The 16,928-nt window shown below is 42.1% G+C and overlaps 1 protein-coding gene across 15 annotated transcripts in view; it reads right to left on the reverse strand.

Annotated features, from left to right (window-relative positions):
* foxp1b (forkhead box P1b) overlaps window positions 1-16,928 on the reverse strand; it is a 170,880-nt gene that overhangs the window by 30,866 nt on the left and 123,086 nt on the right. For 10 of the 15 annotated variants that reach the window (XM_058630825.1, XM_058630827.1, XM_058630834.1 and 7 more), the window contains 3 exons: window positions 5,837-5,974; window positions 5,576-5,683; window positions 1,452-1,602 (listed from right to left, as the gene is read on the reverse strand). In XM_058630825.1, the coding sequence (XP_058486808.1) occupies window positions 1,452-1,602; window positions 5,576-5,683; window positions 5,837-5,974 (397 nt within the window). The remainder of the gene's footprint in view (window positions 1-1,451; window positions 1,603-5,575; window positions 5,684-5,836; window positions 5,975-16,928) is intronic. The other 5 variants (XM_058630839.1, XM_058630831.1, XM_058630838.1 and 2 more) reach the window with 3 other exon arrangements.

A 16,928-nucleotide genomic window follows, 5' to 3' on the forward strand; every position in this document is an offset into this window, starting at 1 on the left:
CCTTTACTGCCCAGGTTGATATACAGACAAAGAACAGCTTACCAGGATCTAACTGCAATAGTTCAGTAATGATGTCATTTAGTACATAAGTTTAGTTTACAAGTGTTTAGCTAGGATTAAAGTGCACTGTTCACATGAACTAAGCAAATATGCAAAGGTATTAAAGCAGGACAGTGACAGTGGAAGATCAAAGCTTTTAAAAAGCGAGATGCCAGCGAGAACACAATGGAATACAGACTTTAGTTACTCTAGTCCTGTTTAAATCTAACATATTTAAAGAATATGCTCGCTGATTTGTCTCTGTGCTGGACAGCCTAGATGTAAACTGCTCACTCTCCCACACCAAAGTCCATAGAGAAAATCAGTGGTTTTAGCATCAGAGGACCCACAATTATGGATTTACTGATGAATTATTTTATCTTATTTTATTTTATTCTATATTTTATGGTGTTTGGTACCTGGGGTGTTTCTCTTTCCGGTCTCCTGTAAAGTGTGACTCTAATTTTAACAGTGCTGTGTGTGGATGTTGGAGCTGTTAATTTCCCCAAGGGAACCTCCCAAAGGGATTAATAAAGTCGTCTGTCTGTCTGAATTAGATTTTTTTTTCAGCAATGGGGGTTGGGTACACCAGTCCTTGACCTTTTCCAGGATTTGAACTGGCAACCCTCTGGTTACACGGCCAGTTCCCTTTTACTTGTGTGGGGTTGCCTTCCATGGTGAAACAGTATCTCAACAATTCTTGTGTGCTGTTTTGTAAAATTGCTTGATTGATTTTCTCTCAGGACTTTGGTGTTGGGAGTGAATGGTTAATAAAGTGAAACAAATTTTAGTTTCCAGTCAGAACAGGCTGTCTAATGTCAAGAAAATGCGATAAAAAATATTCTCAAGAAATTGTAGACATAAGTGGATGTAGATTTTTATAAGGTGAACCCTTTATAAAATGGCTAAAATCAGTTTTTCCTGAGGGCGAGTGTCCATGTCTCGTGTTGGTTGGTGGCAACTGTAGTGGGTCATGATCTCTACTTATCTACTTAGCACCAAGGGCATGTGGCATTACCATCATGTCCTTTCAGATCATTTGACTGTCCTGTGACACTATCCCTGCCATTTGAAAGGAAGCCGCCTTGTTTACGGCTACATAATTTGAATTATCATTATCATTAAAACCCAGTCAAAGGCTGCACTGAAAAAGAAGATGACAAAGTAAACCACACTTTATCAGTGTGACCTGAATTCCCGCTTTTAACTAAATTGTTTTATAATTGGGCCAGATCTCCAGTTTACATCAGCAAACAAATGTAAAACATTTAAATCAACATACTTAGGAAAATGAGGTGTCCCAAACATTGACATGTTGACTGTTTCGTGTCAGCAAAATTCAACCGTAAGCTCGTGGGCGGGAAGTTTTAAGCACAGCTCAGGAAATACGCCAAGAGATTGCAGGTACTGACCCTGAGTGAGGGAGTGCAGTGGCAGGCCGGTCTGTCCAGGCTGGATGGTGAGCAGCCCTTGCCTCTGAAGGTTGAGGAGATGCTGCTGCTGGACCTGCTGGACCTGCAGGAGCTGCTGCTGGAAGGCCAACTGCTGTGCTGACACCTGCTGCTGGTGGCACACACAGCCAAACATACACACATGCACACACACACGCAAAAAGACAGGAGAGGCACACCATCAGCAAACACACAAACAGTATATAGAAACATAACAGCTAGTGTAAACATGTAAAGATGAATTTCAGGTTTGCATATGACTATATTCATGTGTGCTCCTGAAGAAAAACATGGCCATGTTTCAACAGCAAAAGTAAACACTGAAGAAAACCATGTTGATTCTTATTTTCTTTTTTTTTTTTAAATTGACTTTGAGCGTGCTAACACATAAAATAGCACAATACAAGTTTCATAAATTTTGCCTTGAGAGTGGGTTTGCTTGTGCCCACTTACGACAGGTGGACTATACATCTCTCTCGCTCTTAATTAACGAGGAGTCGGGAGGCAACTGACAAACAACGATACAACATAGTTAATCATTCATAATAAGAGCCACAGGAATTTAATTACAGCCATTCATAATTTAGCAAACAACGTGTGACTAAGTCAAAGTGCTTAATAACCACCCTGGCAACTCTTGCAACTCTCCCAGGCATGGCACTGAGCTGAGGGATACACTGTTCCCCCAAACCAGCACAGCAAGCTGTGTTGAACCACATACTGTGGACCAACTGAGAGATGGTTGCTCCGTCGGTCTCACTGTGTTACAGCTGTTTCATCGAGGCAAACTTAATGAAAAAGTGCTGCGTCTTTACTGATTTTGGACTGGAGTGTGGGGGCGATGAGGGCGAGTTTGTCTCTGAGACGTGAAACGTGTGAACTTTGATAGGATTGATGTGAGAGTGCAGAAGAAAAGGACAGACGAAAGTCAGAATAACAAATAGAAGGAAATTATCCCCCAATCTGCTATGAGTAAAAACAAATGACCGTCGGTATTTGGATTTTAGAGCGATGACTTTTAACCCTTTCGTCAGCCTTGGCTGTCGTTAAACACACTCAGCTCAACAAAACATTGTCATGCTATTGCAAATAACACCACAGGATCTATCAGGGCACCTTCTGTAATCCTAACAGATAAGGATAAAATAAGCACGCCTCAGACTCAACAGGATACTGGGCCTGTTTATGAGTATACATGGCCAGTTGTCAAGCGGCTAGGAAGAGAGGAGGGGGCACTAAAAGCAGTACCGGGGCTGCCAAGCTGTGCACCACACCCTGTTACCAAACACAGGATACACCACTTTTGTTTACTTCTCACAATTGAGCACATACAAAAAAAGGTCTCGGTGCAACTGTTAGGTCACTTGTAGGAGGCTCCGAAGCCACAGAAATGGCCAGATAAACTGTGAACACTCCACTCAGCCTGTCAAAAGTGTCTAGCGGCCTTTCCTTCTTTCCTCCACATCTGCTTCCCTCCCTCCTGCCCCACACCCAGTCTGCCAGCGAAGCACACATTGCTCTGGGCAACGCAGGTCTGATTAGAGTATTGGATCAATTTAGAGGAAGAGGACACTTTGTCAGTTGGAGCAGAGGGTCATAAGTGACGGGTAACCACGCATTCACTTACAGGTAGTACAGGAGTAATCTAACCCAGAATGAGAGGAGAGAAAGTGACATGGAGAAAGAGGACGGATCTCACAGCAATATTTGGGAACTTTGGGATACAGGTGTCCTGTGATTCTCTCTGATCTATTCTATTTATGAAAGGAGTTTTTTTCCCTCCATCTCTCAGTATGTTTCCATGCACAGTTAAATCCAGTTGTAGTATGAATACACCATTTAATTGGACGACTGTCTTTGACCCAGTATACAAGAACTAGCAGGTAATCAATTTATTGAATGAAGTGTGCCCGCCTCTGCTACACTAGGTGGCACTATGCCATTTCTCAGCTTGTTAGTATTAGGCATTTCCCGAGTGACCTGTTGCGTCCATTAACTTCAAAATATTCCTTTCTTAAAGATGACAGATCATAGATTCACATTCTCAACATCTCCTTGTCACTCCAAAAATGCAGCGCTCTGGAATACACCATGTTTTCTGGCTGTTGTTGTCAGTGGCTTTTTCTGTTATTTCTGGTGCAACACCCAGGCCTAGACCAGTTTGGGTCCATTTGAACACATATGTAATAATACTTCAACTCCCAATTGCATTATCTGGGTGTCTGAATTAGAGCAATTCAATTTAGTACAATTTTTAGTCGTACTAATATGTATTTTTAAAGTGTGAAATTAGTTGCTCCTGTCCTCTGTGGATAAAGATAATAATTCTACAGGGACAGTAGAGTTATTATCACAAGCAACATGTTTTTTCAAAGCAAAATAAACAGAGGGCGGCTTTAGAGAAGAAAAAATCAAGTATTGCAAATTAATTTAACTCCTTTCTCTCTTCACATTTTTTTTTTCTTTCACTGGTCCCATCAGCTGACAGGAGCTTCTGTGTGCTCCCAGCATGCAGAGACTTTAAAAACCCAGACCCAATAGACCAAATAAGAGGTTAACAAGAAGTGGCACAAGGGAGAGAAAAATACAGTCCCTGACAAAAGATAAAGAGTGGCACTGGCAGGCCTTTATTGTCAAGCTTCAGATATAAAGTTAAAGATCTTTGAAAAACTAAATTTTGATGTCTTTAAATAAAAGAGGCACAAAGCAACAACAGGGGGTTATTGTCTGGCAGCCACAGGGGAGTCGCTGCATAATTCTTATTCTGTCTTTTGATGGCTGCTCGAAATGTGACTGAAAAAAAGAGAGAGAGAAAGAGAGAGATGGGGAGAGACAGAAAACATTGGCAGAGGGAGAGAGCCTCTCGAGGCTGCATCCATTTCCTGTGATCATACATAATATGCTTCAAAAGTTGCTTTTTCTTTTATTCTCATGCCCCATTCAACTGATCAATTGCACCTCCTCGCCCCCTCCTTCTCCTACCCCTTCTTTTCTCCCTCGCTCCTCTAGTGTTTACATCAGATGCAGAGTTGGTGACAGGCCCTATCTGAGGCTGAGGAGCTCTGCTGTCATGTTGATTTATGGGAGCATCACGCCACAACTTGTCCAAACTGAAGCCCGCAGTTCATTAATTAGGGAGCTACGACTTTGAAGTTGGGAGCTTCGACAGGCACATGGACGTGTGTGAGTGTGAGCTTGTGCAAATGAGTGTGTGTGTGTGTGTGTGTGCGGGTCTGCTTCTAACATTAGGCTTAATTTTCTATGCTTCCTTCACGTCTCCAAACAAAGAATACGATCGGGACAACGGGGGAAAAAAAGTAAATACATTTAAAAAAATCCCAGTTTGCCTTTGAACTTGTTCTGACCACACGATATTAATTTGCTTTGTCCACAATGACGCCTGTATCCACCAGTCATTAACAGGAATTAAGCTGTGGCCTATGAGCGAACCCTGCGGTACTAGAGGGAGCAAAGGAGAGGGCGCAAGAAAGATGTAGAAAAAAAGAATATTAATACTAAAAAAAAAAAAACTTAACACAGGCAACAAAGCTGAGAGCGCTCTCTGCACTGATATCTCACAATTACATGCCTTCTCTTCCTCTGCCATTTCCATGTTAATTACTGAGAAAAGCCTCTCTGATTTATATGCTCCGTGTTCCTGCCTTTCTCCCTTCTGCCTTTCATTATGTCCTACACAGGGCTTACAGGAGCGGTCACCTCTTTGTTGTGCAGGACACTTGTTTACTTGGAGAGCAGAAAAAAAAAAAAAAAAAACATCAAGCACAATTAACGAGGCTGTGGCTCCGTAAAATATTACACACATTATGTGCAGGCTGTTCCTGAAAAGGAGACACTGGATTCTTAGCACAGTATCAGTCAGTTGTTACCATTTATCCGGCAAGTCTGACATGCTAATCAGAAGCATGAGTGCACTTGATTCTCCCCCCTCTCTCCTCTCTGCTTTCACCACAGTCTGGAAGCAGATGGAGTTGGGAGGGAATGGGTGGGTGGGGGCACATGACTTCCATATTCAGTCTGGCCAACGGCTTTGTTAATGGCAGGCGGCTGGAGTGATGTCAGCCTACCTCTTTGCTCTGCTTGCTGCCTGCATGCTGCTGCTGCTGCTGTTGCTGCTGTAGGAGCTGGAGGTGGAGCTGTTCCTGCTGCTTCTTATAGAACTCTTGGAGTTGCTGCTGCAGGAGGGGCAGGAAGACGACAGGTGAGGCACAGTCTGACACAGAAGCTCAACAGTGGGCTTTGTGAAAGTTTTCATTACTTTTTTTTTTTTTTTGATTTTCACTGCAAAAAGAGACATACACTACAGAATAATTCACGCCACACATTACCTGCTGTAACATGAGGGCCTGTTGCTGCTGGAGAAGAACCTGGAGCTGCTGAGGGCTCAGGACTTGCTGCTGAAGGATCTGCTGCATCTGCTGCGGAGTTATCACTTGAGGTGTCATCATAGCCACTGAAACTGGAACCTGCACGGACACAAACAATGAGCACAAAGATGTCAACACATGTGCAACAGCGAACTTGTGCAAGGAACTGTAATCGATAATTCTTAGGTGATAAAGCTAACAGGAGAATAAGTCACATGTGGAAAGAAGTGAAGGGTGATGACTTGCCAAGGAAAAATAATGCTATAAAATGTTATTAAAAAAACCTTAACTTATTGTAATCATTAGAAAATCTATATGTATATACACTGTACAATATGTGTCTTTACATCTTGCTTTTGACTGAAATCTGTTATCTTCTGCACATGCCCTCCAACATATGCACAAACACACATATCGACCCCTCAAACCATTATGACATCACACCAGACTGAAGAGGGCTTAAGGACAGCAGGGCAACACAACAGCCAGCTCCATCTATCCTAACCTCAATCTTCTGACCTTCTCTTCTCTCTCTCTCTCACTCACTCACTCACTCACACACACACCAACCCTTCAACATGATCGAATACAATCTGCTTCTGTCGAGCTGCCTCTCATTTACACAACGCAGCAAACATGCCATCATACCTGTGGACAACGTCAAGGACTGCCATCCAAAAAAATAAAGAACGCTGCACATTGCACCCCGTGTCATGTGAGAACATTTCATTAGGGACACTGTCAGCAGCGATCTATTATTGTGAAGATATGGAGTGCCTGGAGGAGGAGGAGCCATGTTAAGGAACATGCAGGCCACTAACTAACTCCCAGTAGAAAGGTGTGAGTGCATGACTCCTCAAAATAAGTGATTTGTTGTGACACTGAAAGAGAACCCCCCCACACACACACACACACGCGCACACACATAGTTGTCAGGGCGCCTTAATTGCTCCGGCGGCATAGGGGACTCAGAGAGTGTCTGGATGCTGCCACTCACCACCGCGATGTGCAAGACAATTAGAAGCTCCTTCCCTTGACATTTGTATGACAAACAGCGACTTAGATGTACTCGATAGTGCTGCGTCTTTGCAATTGTTAGTATGTCTAGAAGGCGGTTCTTCTGCGCTATGTGCACATTTACATTAGCATGTGCGGGATGGGCCAGAGGATGTGTGTGTTAAAATATGCTTTGTGTCTCTGAGGCTGATGTCGGCAGCTGATAGAGCGGACATAACCGGTGACAGTCTTGTCTTCACCAAGGTTACCAAAATTGTGGCGGTTGCCTTATAGCTAATGACACCCCATTTGAATTTTTCATGCATCTCTGAATGTAATTTAGCTGTTTAAAACCTTGTCCAGTTACTAAGGGGCTTTTCTTGACACACACCCTGCATGCATATTACCTTATTCATTCTCCCCATTGTAGCATAAAACAAAAACAAAGTGCAGCCATAATGAACAGCTTGTACTACTAATGCAGAGGAAAGGGCACTGGTGTCAAATAGGACAGAGTAGCTTTGACACTCTCTGTTAACTTTACTGTACAATGCCAGCCCACATCGTAGCGTGCTCCTCTGGCACCCCAGAGAATGAAGGAGGCTCAGCTCCACCCCGGACTACCATACACTTCACATTTCTCATTTCCAGCACCAGGCAAAAGGGGTGCAAGGGAGGAAAAAAAAAATGCAATATTAATTCGCCCTTGTATTATGTCTTAATATGCAGTTCATCTTGACTTTTGCACATGACTTGTCCTGTCATTTGCATAGCCCCGGCCTCCCGTTTCCCAATTTCACAGTCATTATCCACTGAAGTCCTTTTTTTCCTGGGCATCGCTAATTTTGATTAACTATTTTGAAGGTCAACTCTCCTCTCTGACTTGCTTGCATGAAAGTGTCACACATGCCAGGCACATACATGATATGATATATAGTTCTCATCTAAATATGACACTTGCTCCCCACCCCCTGCCTCACACGCACACACACCAATGATAAATACCGCTGCTCTCTTTTGTCTCTCTTTTTTTTTTTTTAAGATTTACTTTAACTACATGCATTAAAAATGTACTCCATATTTGTCATGCTCTATTTTAACTACCGTGATAAAGCTGTAAATTTAGTCTTATTTTCAAATGCATAATCATTTTGTCATGCCATATTATACCGCGAGTGTGATGTGCAAAAGAAAACATGAAAGCCACCTTCCAGTTAACACAGAGCGTGTACGCACTTAACCGGCTCACAATAAGCTGTCAATGTCATTACAAATTACACAGAATTTTTTTATTCAATTTGACTGTCTTAATTCTATACACCTGAGGTGTAGATCTTATCATGGCTTCACACTCCGCCTTGTCATGGGCATCAGGCTCTCAGTAACTACAGCTAGAGCAGTTTCCTCTGTGCACAGCCCCAGCAAGAGGCTATTACAGACCCCCATTTTATTACCCATTACTACTGAGGTCATTAGCAGTAAGAGGGATTGTACGCTTCTTAACCTATTGATCAATGTAACTACCACCATTTAATCCTGTGCTGAAGGAGTGAAAATCTGCCTAAGACTGGGTTCTATTGAGAAGAAGGGCGGGAGGGAGCACTTTAACTAAAAAATATTGCCCTGGCTTTATCATGACCATTTAACGCAAAAACACAGGACGCCAGTCGCCATTTAGAGCACTGCCATATGATGCACTCCCTTATCTCTCGGATAACATCATGAATCCAGATGATCCGCGGAAAAAATATATCGCCATCTAAAGATAGTCTGAAAAAGAAGGCTCGCAGTGGGCTAATAACAAGAGGCCAGCGCTAATGTACTCGGCAAATATGTGAGTGTGAAAAAAGAGGACATTCTAAGGATGCCAGAAATAGCTGATGTTTATGAATTTTCACAAAGGTGTGGTGCTCTCCAGGTGCCTCCCATGCATAAACATTCAAACCCGGAACATTCTCACACAGCTGCAGAGTGACTGGAGGCAATATACAGTACCAGCACGGGCCTGCTGGCCAAACACACACACACAAACCTACTAAACTAAACTGTGGCGTGTTGACTGTCACGAGCACATACAGGCACATGTGCAGCACATAAGACGCTGTATATGAGCAGCATATGGAGTGTGGACGTCCGCTTGCGCTGTGTAATCAGCATAAAAACATGTGTGGCGTTAAAAATGGATTTCAATTTAAAACAAAAGAGAACCACTGTCAAAATGTTACTTTTAAATATGATAAGAAATCATCAATTCAATTCATATAATAAAATACAAAAACACGTGCGCACACACAGGGTATAAAATACATTTTGTCATTAATGGCACACAGAAAGGCAAATTCACTTGTGCACGACTAAAAAGACTATTAGACCAAAAAATGAAAAAAACACACACATACAAATATAATAATATGATGAAAAAAAAAAAAAAAAGACAGACCACACATCCCAATACTGACAGTCGCTGACTCAGAATTGCGGAAGGCACTCACTAAGCACCCCCTTCTGTCACAAGTCAGAGGTCAGAGTCTGGTGAAAAGGAGCAGGGGTGAACAAAACTGAGCTGAAGCTCCGTCTTTCTCCGCGCTGAGGCAATTAAGAGGAACGGGACAAGATGAAGGAGAGATGAGGAAGTGAATAAAAGTGAGGCCGACACAGCCGTTTCAACGGCTGCAAAGGTGCAGCTTGTCAGAAAGAAAAAAAAAAAAGAAGAAGGGGGAAAGTTGGGGATGAAAAGATGAGGATTATCAAATTTTCATTTGTGCTCCCTGGGGTCATCTTTTTTGGTGGGGCATCAAATGGAATGCTAAAAAAAAAAAGAGAGGGAAAAAAGTACTAACATACCCCAGAGAAATCAGCGAGTCTGGTGTGTTTGATGCTGTTGTTTCACCTTAGCCATCCTGTCTATGATCTCTGGCATGAAAATGTCACCACAATTAGGATTTCAGGGGAGCTGTTGCACTTAAGCGAAGTGAGAACGTAATGAGTCATCGCCAAGACTGGGAGAGCTAATTCCAAATAATAATAATAATGATAATAATAATAATAATAATAATAACGATAATAACATGATTTTTGAGAAATGCTTGTTAACAAAAAAAGTATGTTTACAAACAACATATTGTTAAATTATTAATTTAAAAACCAGAAACAACTGGAGACAACTGCTTATCCCTGTACGTGTTAGGACCATCGTCATCATTAACAATCGAGCTGCTTTATGAGTTCTTACAGTTCAGATAAAAAGGACAATCAAAAGGACAAATCACACCATTTTTCCACTTCATTCACTGTATATACTACATGTCCTATATTTGGTGTAAGGGGTGTGAAGGGGCTGAGGCTTTAGTTATTTGCAGCAACTGTAAAAACAAAAGTCAAGATTGGATTTTAATTAACTTTCAGACTACAAACAAACAGAGGTTTTTTTGGAGGGGGGTTTTGTCACTGGGGGTGATCCCGCTGTCATGGTTTATACAAACAAACTGCACGGCGAAGTGAGCGAGTTCTCACTTCACGCTGGAAGCTGTTTCCCACCCTGGAGGCAGCCACCACTGCAGGTGACCTGGTGTGTCTGCTGAGAGACACACCAGCCTTTGCATCATCGACATGTTTTAGTGTAGAATTTCCAATTTGACACCTGTATTTTAGAAGATTTATTTTCACAATTTTAACTCAATTAAATATTAATAATAAATATATATGTACATTTTAAGTGACAATTATTTGGACACATACCAAAAACGTGCTAAAAAAGACCCCACAAAAACAAACACTCATGTCTTTGATCGTATTCCTGTCATGTGACATAAGGTCCAGTCTCACTTACTGACCTTTAAAGCCACACCTCCATTACCACAGTTCACATCATTGAGCTGTTAAAAAACTGTCTTACAAAATCAAGGTAAAACACCCTGTTTTCAATTTTTTTTTCCTGACTATCGTCACCGTTGGCGTAAACTGTATCGCTCGAAATTGATGGTTTGCCAGTTCCCCAAACGGTTACGCAACGACGCGTGTCGCCTGATGTATTATTTGACTCATTTGAGATTTAATTAAGATCACAGCCTCTAAAATCCCTTTCAAATGAAAGTGTAGTCAAAAGACAATGGCCGACACATCCTCGTGCAGATTGTTTCTATTCTCTGCACACAAGCAAGGCAAAACTAATCCTTGTTTCCATGACGGCAAGCAAGGAGAGGGGGCACAAATTGTGTTGATTCTTGTCATTCTTAATTGTTGTGTTATGTGACTCATATAAAGTATACAGCCATTTAATTAAATTATATAGAAAAATATATTCAGTGTAATCAGCAGGTTTATAACACTGAGTAAAAAATAAAATGAGGATATGCCTTACTGGCTTAAGTCCACACACATATCAACACCATCACATCCCTTTGGAGCTTTAAAAAATGAGTGGTGAAAAGGACCCTCAGCCACAAAATGCTCAACACCATGTAATGTCATCATTATCACACCAGCTCACCACTTTGAAACACATGGCAGTGAGTTAATCTTCTTTTCTGAAACACAGACACACACACACACACACACACACACACACACACACACACACTCAGAGCAGTAGTGACTCTTAAAGAAAATGAATGAAAGACTTTTTCAAGTAAAAACATGTTTTAGTGAAGGCAGCCAGACAGTAACAGCAGAGAGCAGCTGGAGGCTCACTATATCACTGCTCAACTATTCCCGTCTCTCCTCTCAGACTCGTCTGACTACTCCGTCGAGGTCCGTGCCGGGAAAATAAAGGATATCCCAGCGAGCTGTGGGGCTCTGTCTTCTGCCTCTGCTCCCCCCCAACTCTCCGGGTACACAGCTAATATCTGGTTGCCTATGTCATGGTTTAGAAATGACAGGTGCTGGCAGCCCCTCGCCTTGACAGGCCACTGCACAAATAACGCCCCTGCCTGAAAGGGCTAATGCACTACTAATGAACAATAAATCAACTTTGATTACAAACTGTCAACCCAATCAGCTCGCACTCCAGCTCTCCCAAACTGCGAGTCCCGGCACAGCTGCACAGCATTACGGTGCACGCTGCCCTGTTTCGGCTTTACTCTCCTCCTTCTCCTTGAACCATCTCATATTCTCCTCCACCTCTCCTTTCGTTCAGACAACTTATTTTCCACCACTGATGCAAGGTGCTGAAACATTTCACCCTCCCCCCTTAAAAAAATCAGCGAAAAAGAAGTGCAAACAAAGAACACAGATGACTCTTTTCTTAAGTTGCATGAGGGTATTGCTTAAAATCATTGTAGTGATAAAACTAACAATAGAAAGTGTTTTCAGTTTATACAAAAAAAGTATAAAGTGACAACAACTTTCCCTCCAAAATGTGCTCCACAATCCTTTTGTTGAAAGCACTGACACACACACACACACACACACACAGAGGCATGTAAAAAAAAACATTCACACACACACTAACTTTTCAGGGAGATACTGTATACATGAGCGATGACATTTGGAGTGACAGCACGTCTCCATCGTGGTTTCAGTGGTAATGGTGTCAAATATAGAGCTTTGAGAGCCTCGGTCTTAATTCACTGTGACACCGCGAGGAGCGTGACGATTAGTCCAGGCCATCGCCTGAGACTCAGTTTAAGTCTGACCAGAATTTCATTACCTTAACAAATCATCACAAAATACACAACCCAGCCAAACTCTCGCCCATCACAAACAAAACCCAAAACCACATGTGAGAATTTAGAATGTCTTACCATAGGAATGTCTACAATGAACTCACACATGCCCTATAATTACATAACAAAATAATGTCCCAAGAAAAATATTGATGCATCACAGAAGACCAAACCTGTCAACTGCTTTTATGTGGAACTTACCATAATTCAAACAGAGCCGGATCCTGCTTAACTGGTTAGCTCACTGTCAGCAAAGTAAACAAAACTCAACAAACACTGCGAAATGGCAGTCACGTCAGAAGCAAGCAGACAAACTGACAAACAAGCAACGCAAAAGGAACTGTTGCACTCCAAGACCCAAAAGTGGACAGCTCAACACTTGACAAACAATCAGCAGCACTGATCACAGAGAAACACAAGCACCTCATCCATTCAGTCTGATCCTGACACACAATGCATCCTAATACAGAAAACCTAACATACACCACACTACTCCTGTCAGAACAAGACTTAGTTAACAGTCAGTGGAAAGTAAAGCTCCTCTCACACAAAACTGCTTGACCAAATTAACCAGAACATCAACAATAGACACATGATAAACCTCTTGTTCCATTTTTTTTTTTCCCCCGGTCAAATTAAATTGTGATGTTTTTTTCCCTTAACACAAGAAAGCTGGCAAAATCACAGAAATCAATCATATTGACAAACCTGACAAACTCCATTTAGCTGGCAGGGTAAACAGAGTGCCGGGCCACGCGGTGTGGAGTGAAGCAGAGCGGAGAGAGCAGCAGTGAGGGGAAGAGAGAGAGAGAGAGAGAGAGAGAGAGAGAGGGGGAGAGAGAGAGTGAGTGAGTCAGAAAGAGAGAGGTAGGGAGAGGGAGAGGCACACAGGCTGTCAGGCAGGGAGGCTGAGAACAAGCGCTGCTGTGCTGTGGAGTCTCCAACCTTCCTCAGGATACAGACAGATTGCACGCGCAAGGTTGCTCCCTGGCTGACAAGATACAAAACTATCCAATCAACCACGCCCTTCTCCACCAATCACAAACAGCCCTCTAAACATAATTAATTCAAATGGGGGCCACACAACAGGGAGCTGTGGGCTGGGCTGCAGGTGAACCCGTGCCTTTGTGAAGGGGCCAGTTAAAAAAGAAAGGAAGAAAAAAAAAAAGACACAGTTGACGGCTGTTAACCCTTTGACCCGTGCCGGGACACCGCCCGTGGTAGTTTAACAATGGGAGTCTGAAGAAAAGAGGCCCTTTAATTAAACAACCGATAAGTAAACACAGTTATCCAGCGGAAAGAAAGAAAACGGGCCCACTATCAGCGGCTTTATTGTTCTGCTAAATGGAGGTGTTTACAGTGGCAGAACAAAGACACAACTCATTTCACAGGCTGGAAACAACAAAAGCACAAACAATTCACGCACTTTGTACTTATTTGGGACTTCTCTCTCGCTTTGAGATTCCTCCAAGCTGATAACACATGTTTTATTTTGGACAAAATAACGTGTTGATGAGAACAGCTTGTTTTTGCATTGAATTTCCTCCAGTAAAACCAACACGGATCTCTGCAGTGTGTACCAACACCACAGCACGCAACTCCTTGCAACACACAGCACAGACAATAGTTTTTCTGTTTTTTTTTTTTTTTCATTCGGTCATGAAATTAACCACATCAGCAAAAACTTTACCCCAGTTTTTAAACACTTACACAACAACAGTCTGGTCTCAGACTGAAACTAAAAACCACTTACATTAATAGCTAGCATTACACCGACTACCAGGCAATCCATCCAACTCCATCCCGATGAGAGCAATTAGCTGTCATGATATCATCACACTCTTTAACACCCGTGTGCACTCAGTGAGAGGAAAAGACAGAAGAGGAAAAAAAACTGGACCCTGCCACCTACTGGAGATCTTACTGAACTCACCAGGAGAGAGAGAGAGAGAAAGGAGCATGAAAGCTCACCTCCTGCTGATGTATTTACACTGTACATATGTGCGGCATACATTAAAAACCAACTAAACACCTTCAGGCATTGACTGTAATTTTCCCTATATGTAAATGTTGTACTACATCCTACACGAGCCACAAAAACAAGTAAGAAGTTGCTCACCAGACCTACTTTCAGTAATTACAGCTTCAATAAGTTGTGCAACCCCTTAAACAATGAATTAAAGGGTAAGGAAAGAGGCGAGATTAACACCTCACTTTGTTAATTATCATAACAATAAACACGACACTGAATAACACAGCTCTAAAATGCAGCTCATATCAACAGCTATAAACCCTTGGCCGGGGATGAAGGAATGTTCATGGGACGCATTCCAGGCCGCAAACACACTGGTAAAATAAACAGAGCGCCTGCATAACACGCCACTGCTCTCATCTGCTAATAACTAACAATGAGCTCTGCTAAGCCGGCCTGACCTATATAAATTATTGACTGGGACACCTCAAGTGTCAAAAGTGACAATTCCAATGCATATCATAGGGAATAATTAAGTGGGAGAAAAGGCTTCTTCTTTTTTTTTTTTTTTTTTTTCCAATCTTACACCCTGAAGATGGCTCACGCAAAAAAAAAAACGACAGTGACACACCGGCATGCGTCTACAGCTGCTCCCCATGCACGTCTCACGCACACGAATACACACGCAGCAGAGTGGTTTAGGCTACGGCCACACTCTTCTCCCCCAGCTCCCTCCCTGGGGTGGTATGTCGGCGTATTCTCAATAAAACACCTTCTTAGCAGTAATAGGCCACTGTTCTCATTTCAACGCTCCCAAAGGCCTCATGATAAATTTAGCAGACACACAGTTCAAGCTTCTCCTCTCACACACACCGTCTTTCTAATCCATTGCCTCTGTGCCTGCCATATGTAAAATAATTACACATATGTATCGATGTGATACCCACGGTATATAGATTTCTTTCCTTTTCCTTTTTTTTTTTTTTTTATTCCTGCTCTGTGAGAAACATCAATATCCTTGAACCGGCGTCCCCTGTGATAGTTTACAGAGAGCACAGAGCGATTGTGTTCATGACAGAGTGGATGACATTATAAAATACTCCCATTTCCTGCTCGTGTTAGAGTGAAAGTATGAGTTAATGTCTGCGTCTGGCCTGAGCTGTGTTCAGCGCGGCTCTGGCTAAAGATAACGACTCAGCTCCGATTACAAAGCCTCCCATAACACACACACACACGCACACACACACACACACACACAGCCAGGGAATAAGCTGCACTGGCAGTGCCAACTAGTGTCTTACTGCTACCAGAGAAAAAGAGGGAGAGGAGGAGCAGAGAGAAGAGGAGGAAAATTCATAGCTACACTCATTCTTTTTCTTGAGAAGCTTTGGTGACCTGGACCATTGTCATGAGAAAACAAACACAGCTCTGTTTCCCGGTGTGCGTGTGTGTGTGTGTAAACTAGTAAATCTCTGTTTACTGATGAACAGAGTCAGCAGGGCAGGTGTGGGACCTATATAAATAACAGCTGCTCTATATAATTGCCAAGGCAACAATGCTGTTTTAGATTCACATTGGAAATTACAATGTGTGATATTTCAACTTTGTTCACTTTTTATATTCTTTTAAGGTATCAAAAGAAACAAATCATTAATGAACACGTAGAAAGTATTTTCCAGTCCACCACAAGCTTTCAATTTCAATACTTTTAATTTGTTTTTGTTTTTTTAATTTCTAATATTCTATGTATTAAATGTTTTGGCCACTACACACTGTACATTTGCATATACTGTTCCGCTAGAAAGAAAAGAACCACAGATCATTATGAGCAAATCAAAAACAAGCAGATTGAACGTCACACATGGAGAGGGTTATGTTACTTACAACAGCACAAAAGATGGAGTCGAGCCTCATCAGAGGCTTTTGTTTCAAAGTCATTTGATTGTAAATGTGATTTAAACTGTGTCAATCTCAATTTTTCTCATCACTTTCATTTTTTTATGATAAAGGACATTTATTTATGGCATTTAGCAGAAAAAAAACTGTGGAACAATATATTTTTTGTATATAACAATAGAACTGTGTCCCTATTCTTCAAGACTCATTAACATGTGTCACTTAGGTTGTTGTTTTTTTTTGTCATGACAATGAACTCACCTTTAAACATCTGCAGCCTACTGATACTCGTGTGACTGAGGTTATCACACGGAGCAGAGTGGAGTTACAGTAACTCATGCCTGAGTCACCTCTGTTAAATATGGGTTTGGTTATTTACTTTTAATTTCAGCGTACAGAAACACGTCGTTTAGTCAGCACATGGTTCTCATGGCTCTCCTGTATTTTTAAAATATTTCCTGAGGTGAGGTGAGGTGCCAGCCAGTGTGTAAGGGTGCTTGTGTTTCGGGTGGATCGTCAGGTGCGG

This window comes from Solea solea, chromosome 6 (genome assembly GCF_958295425.1).
Source record: "Solea solea chromosome 6, fSolSol10.1, whole genome shotgun sequence".
In the NCBI taxonomy this organism is placed as follows: Eukaryota; Metazoa; Chordata; class Actinopteri; order Pleuronectiformes; family Soleidae; genus Solea; species Solea solea.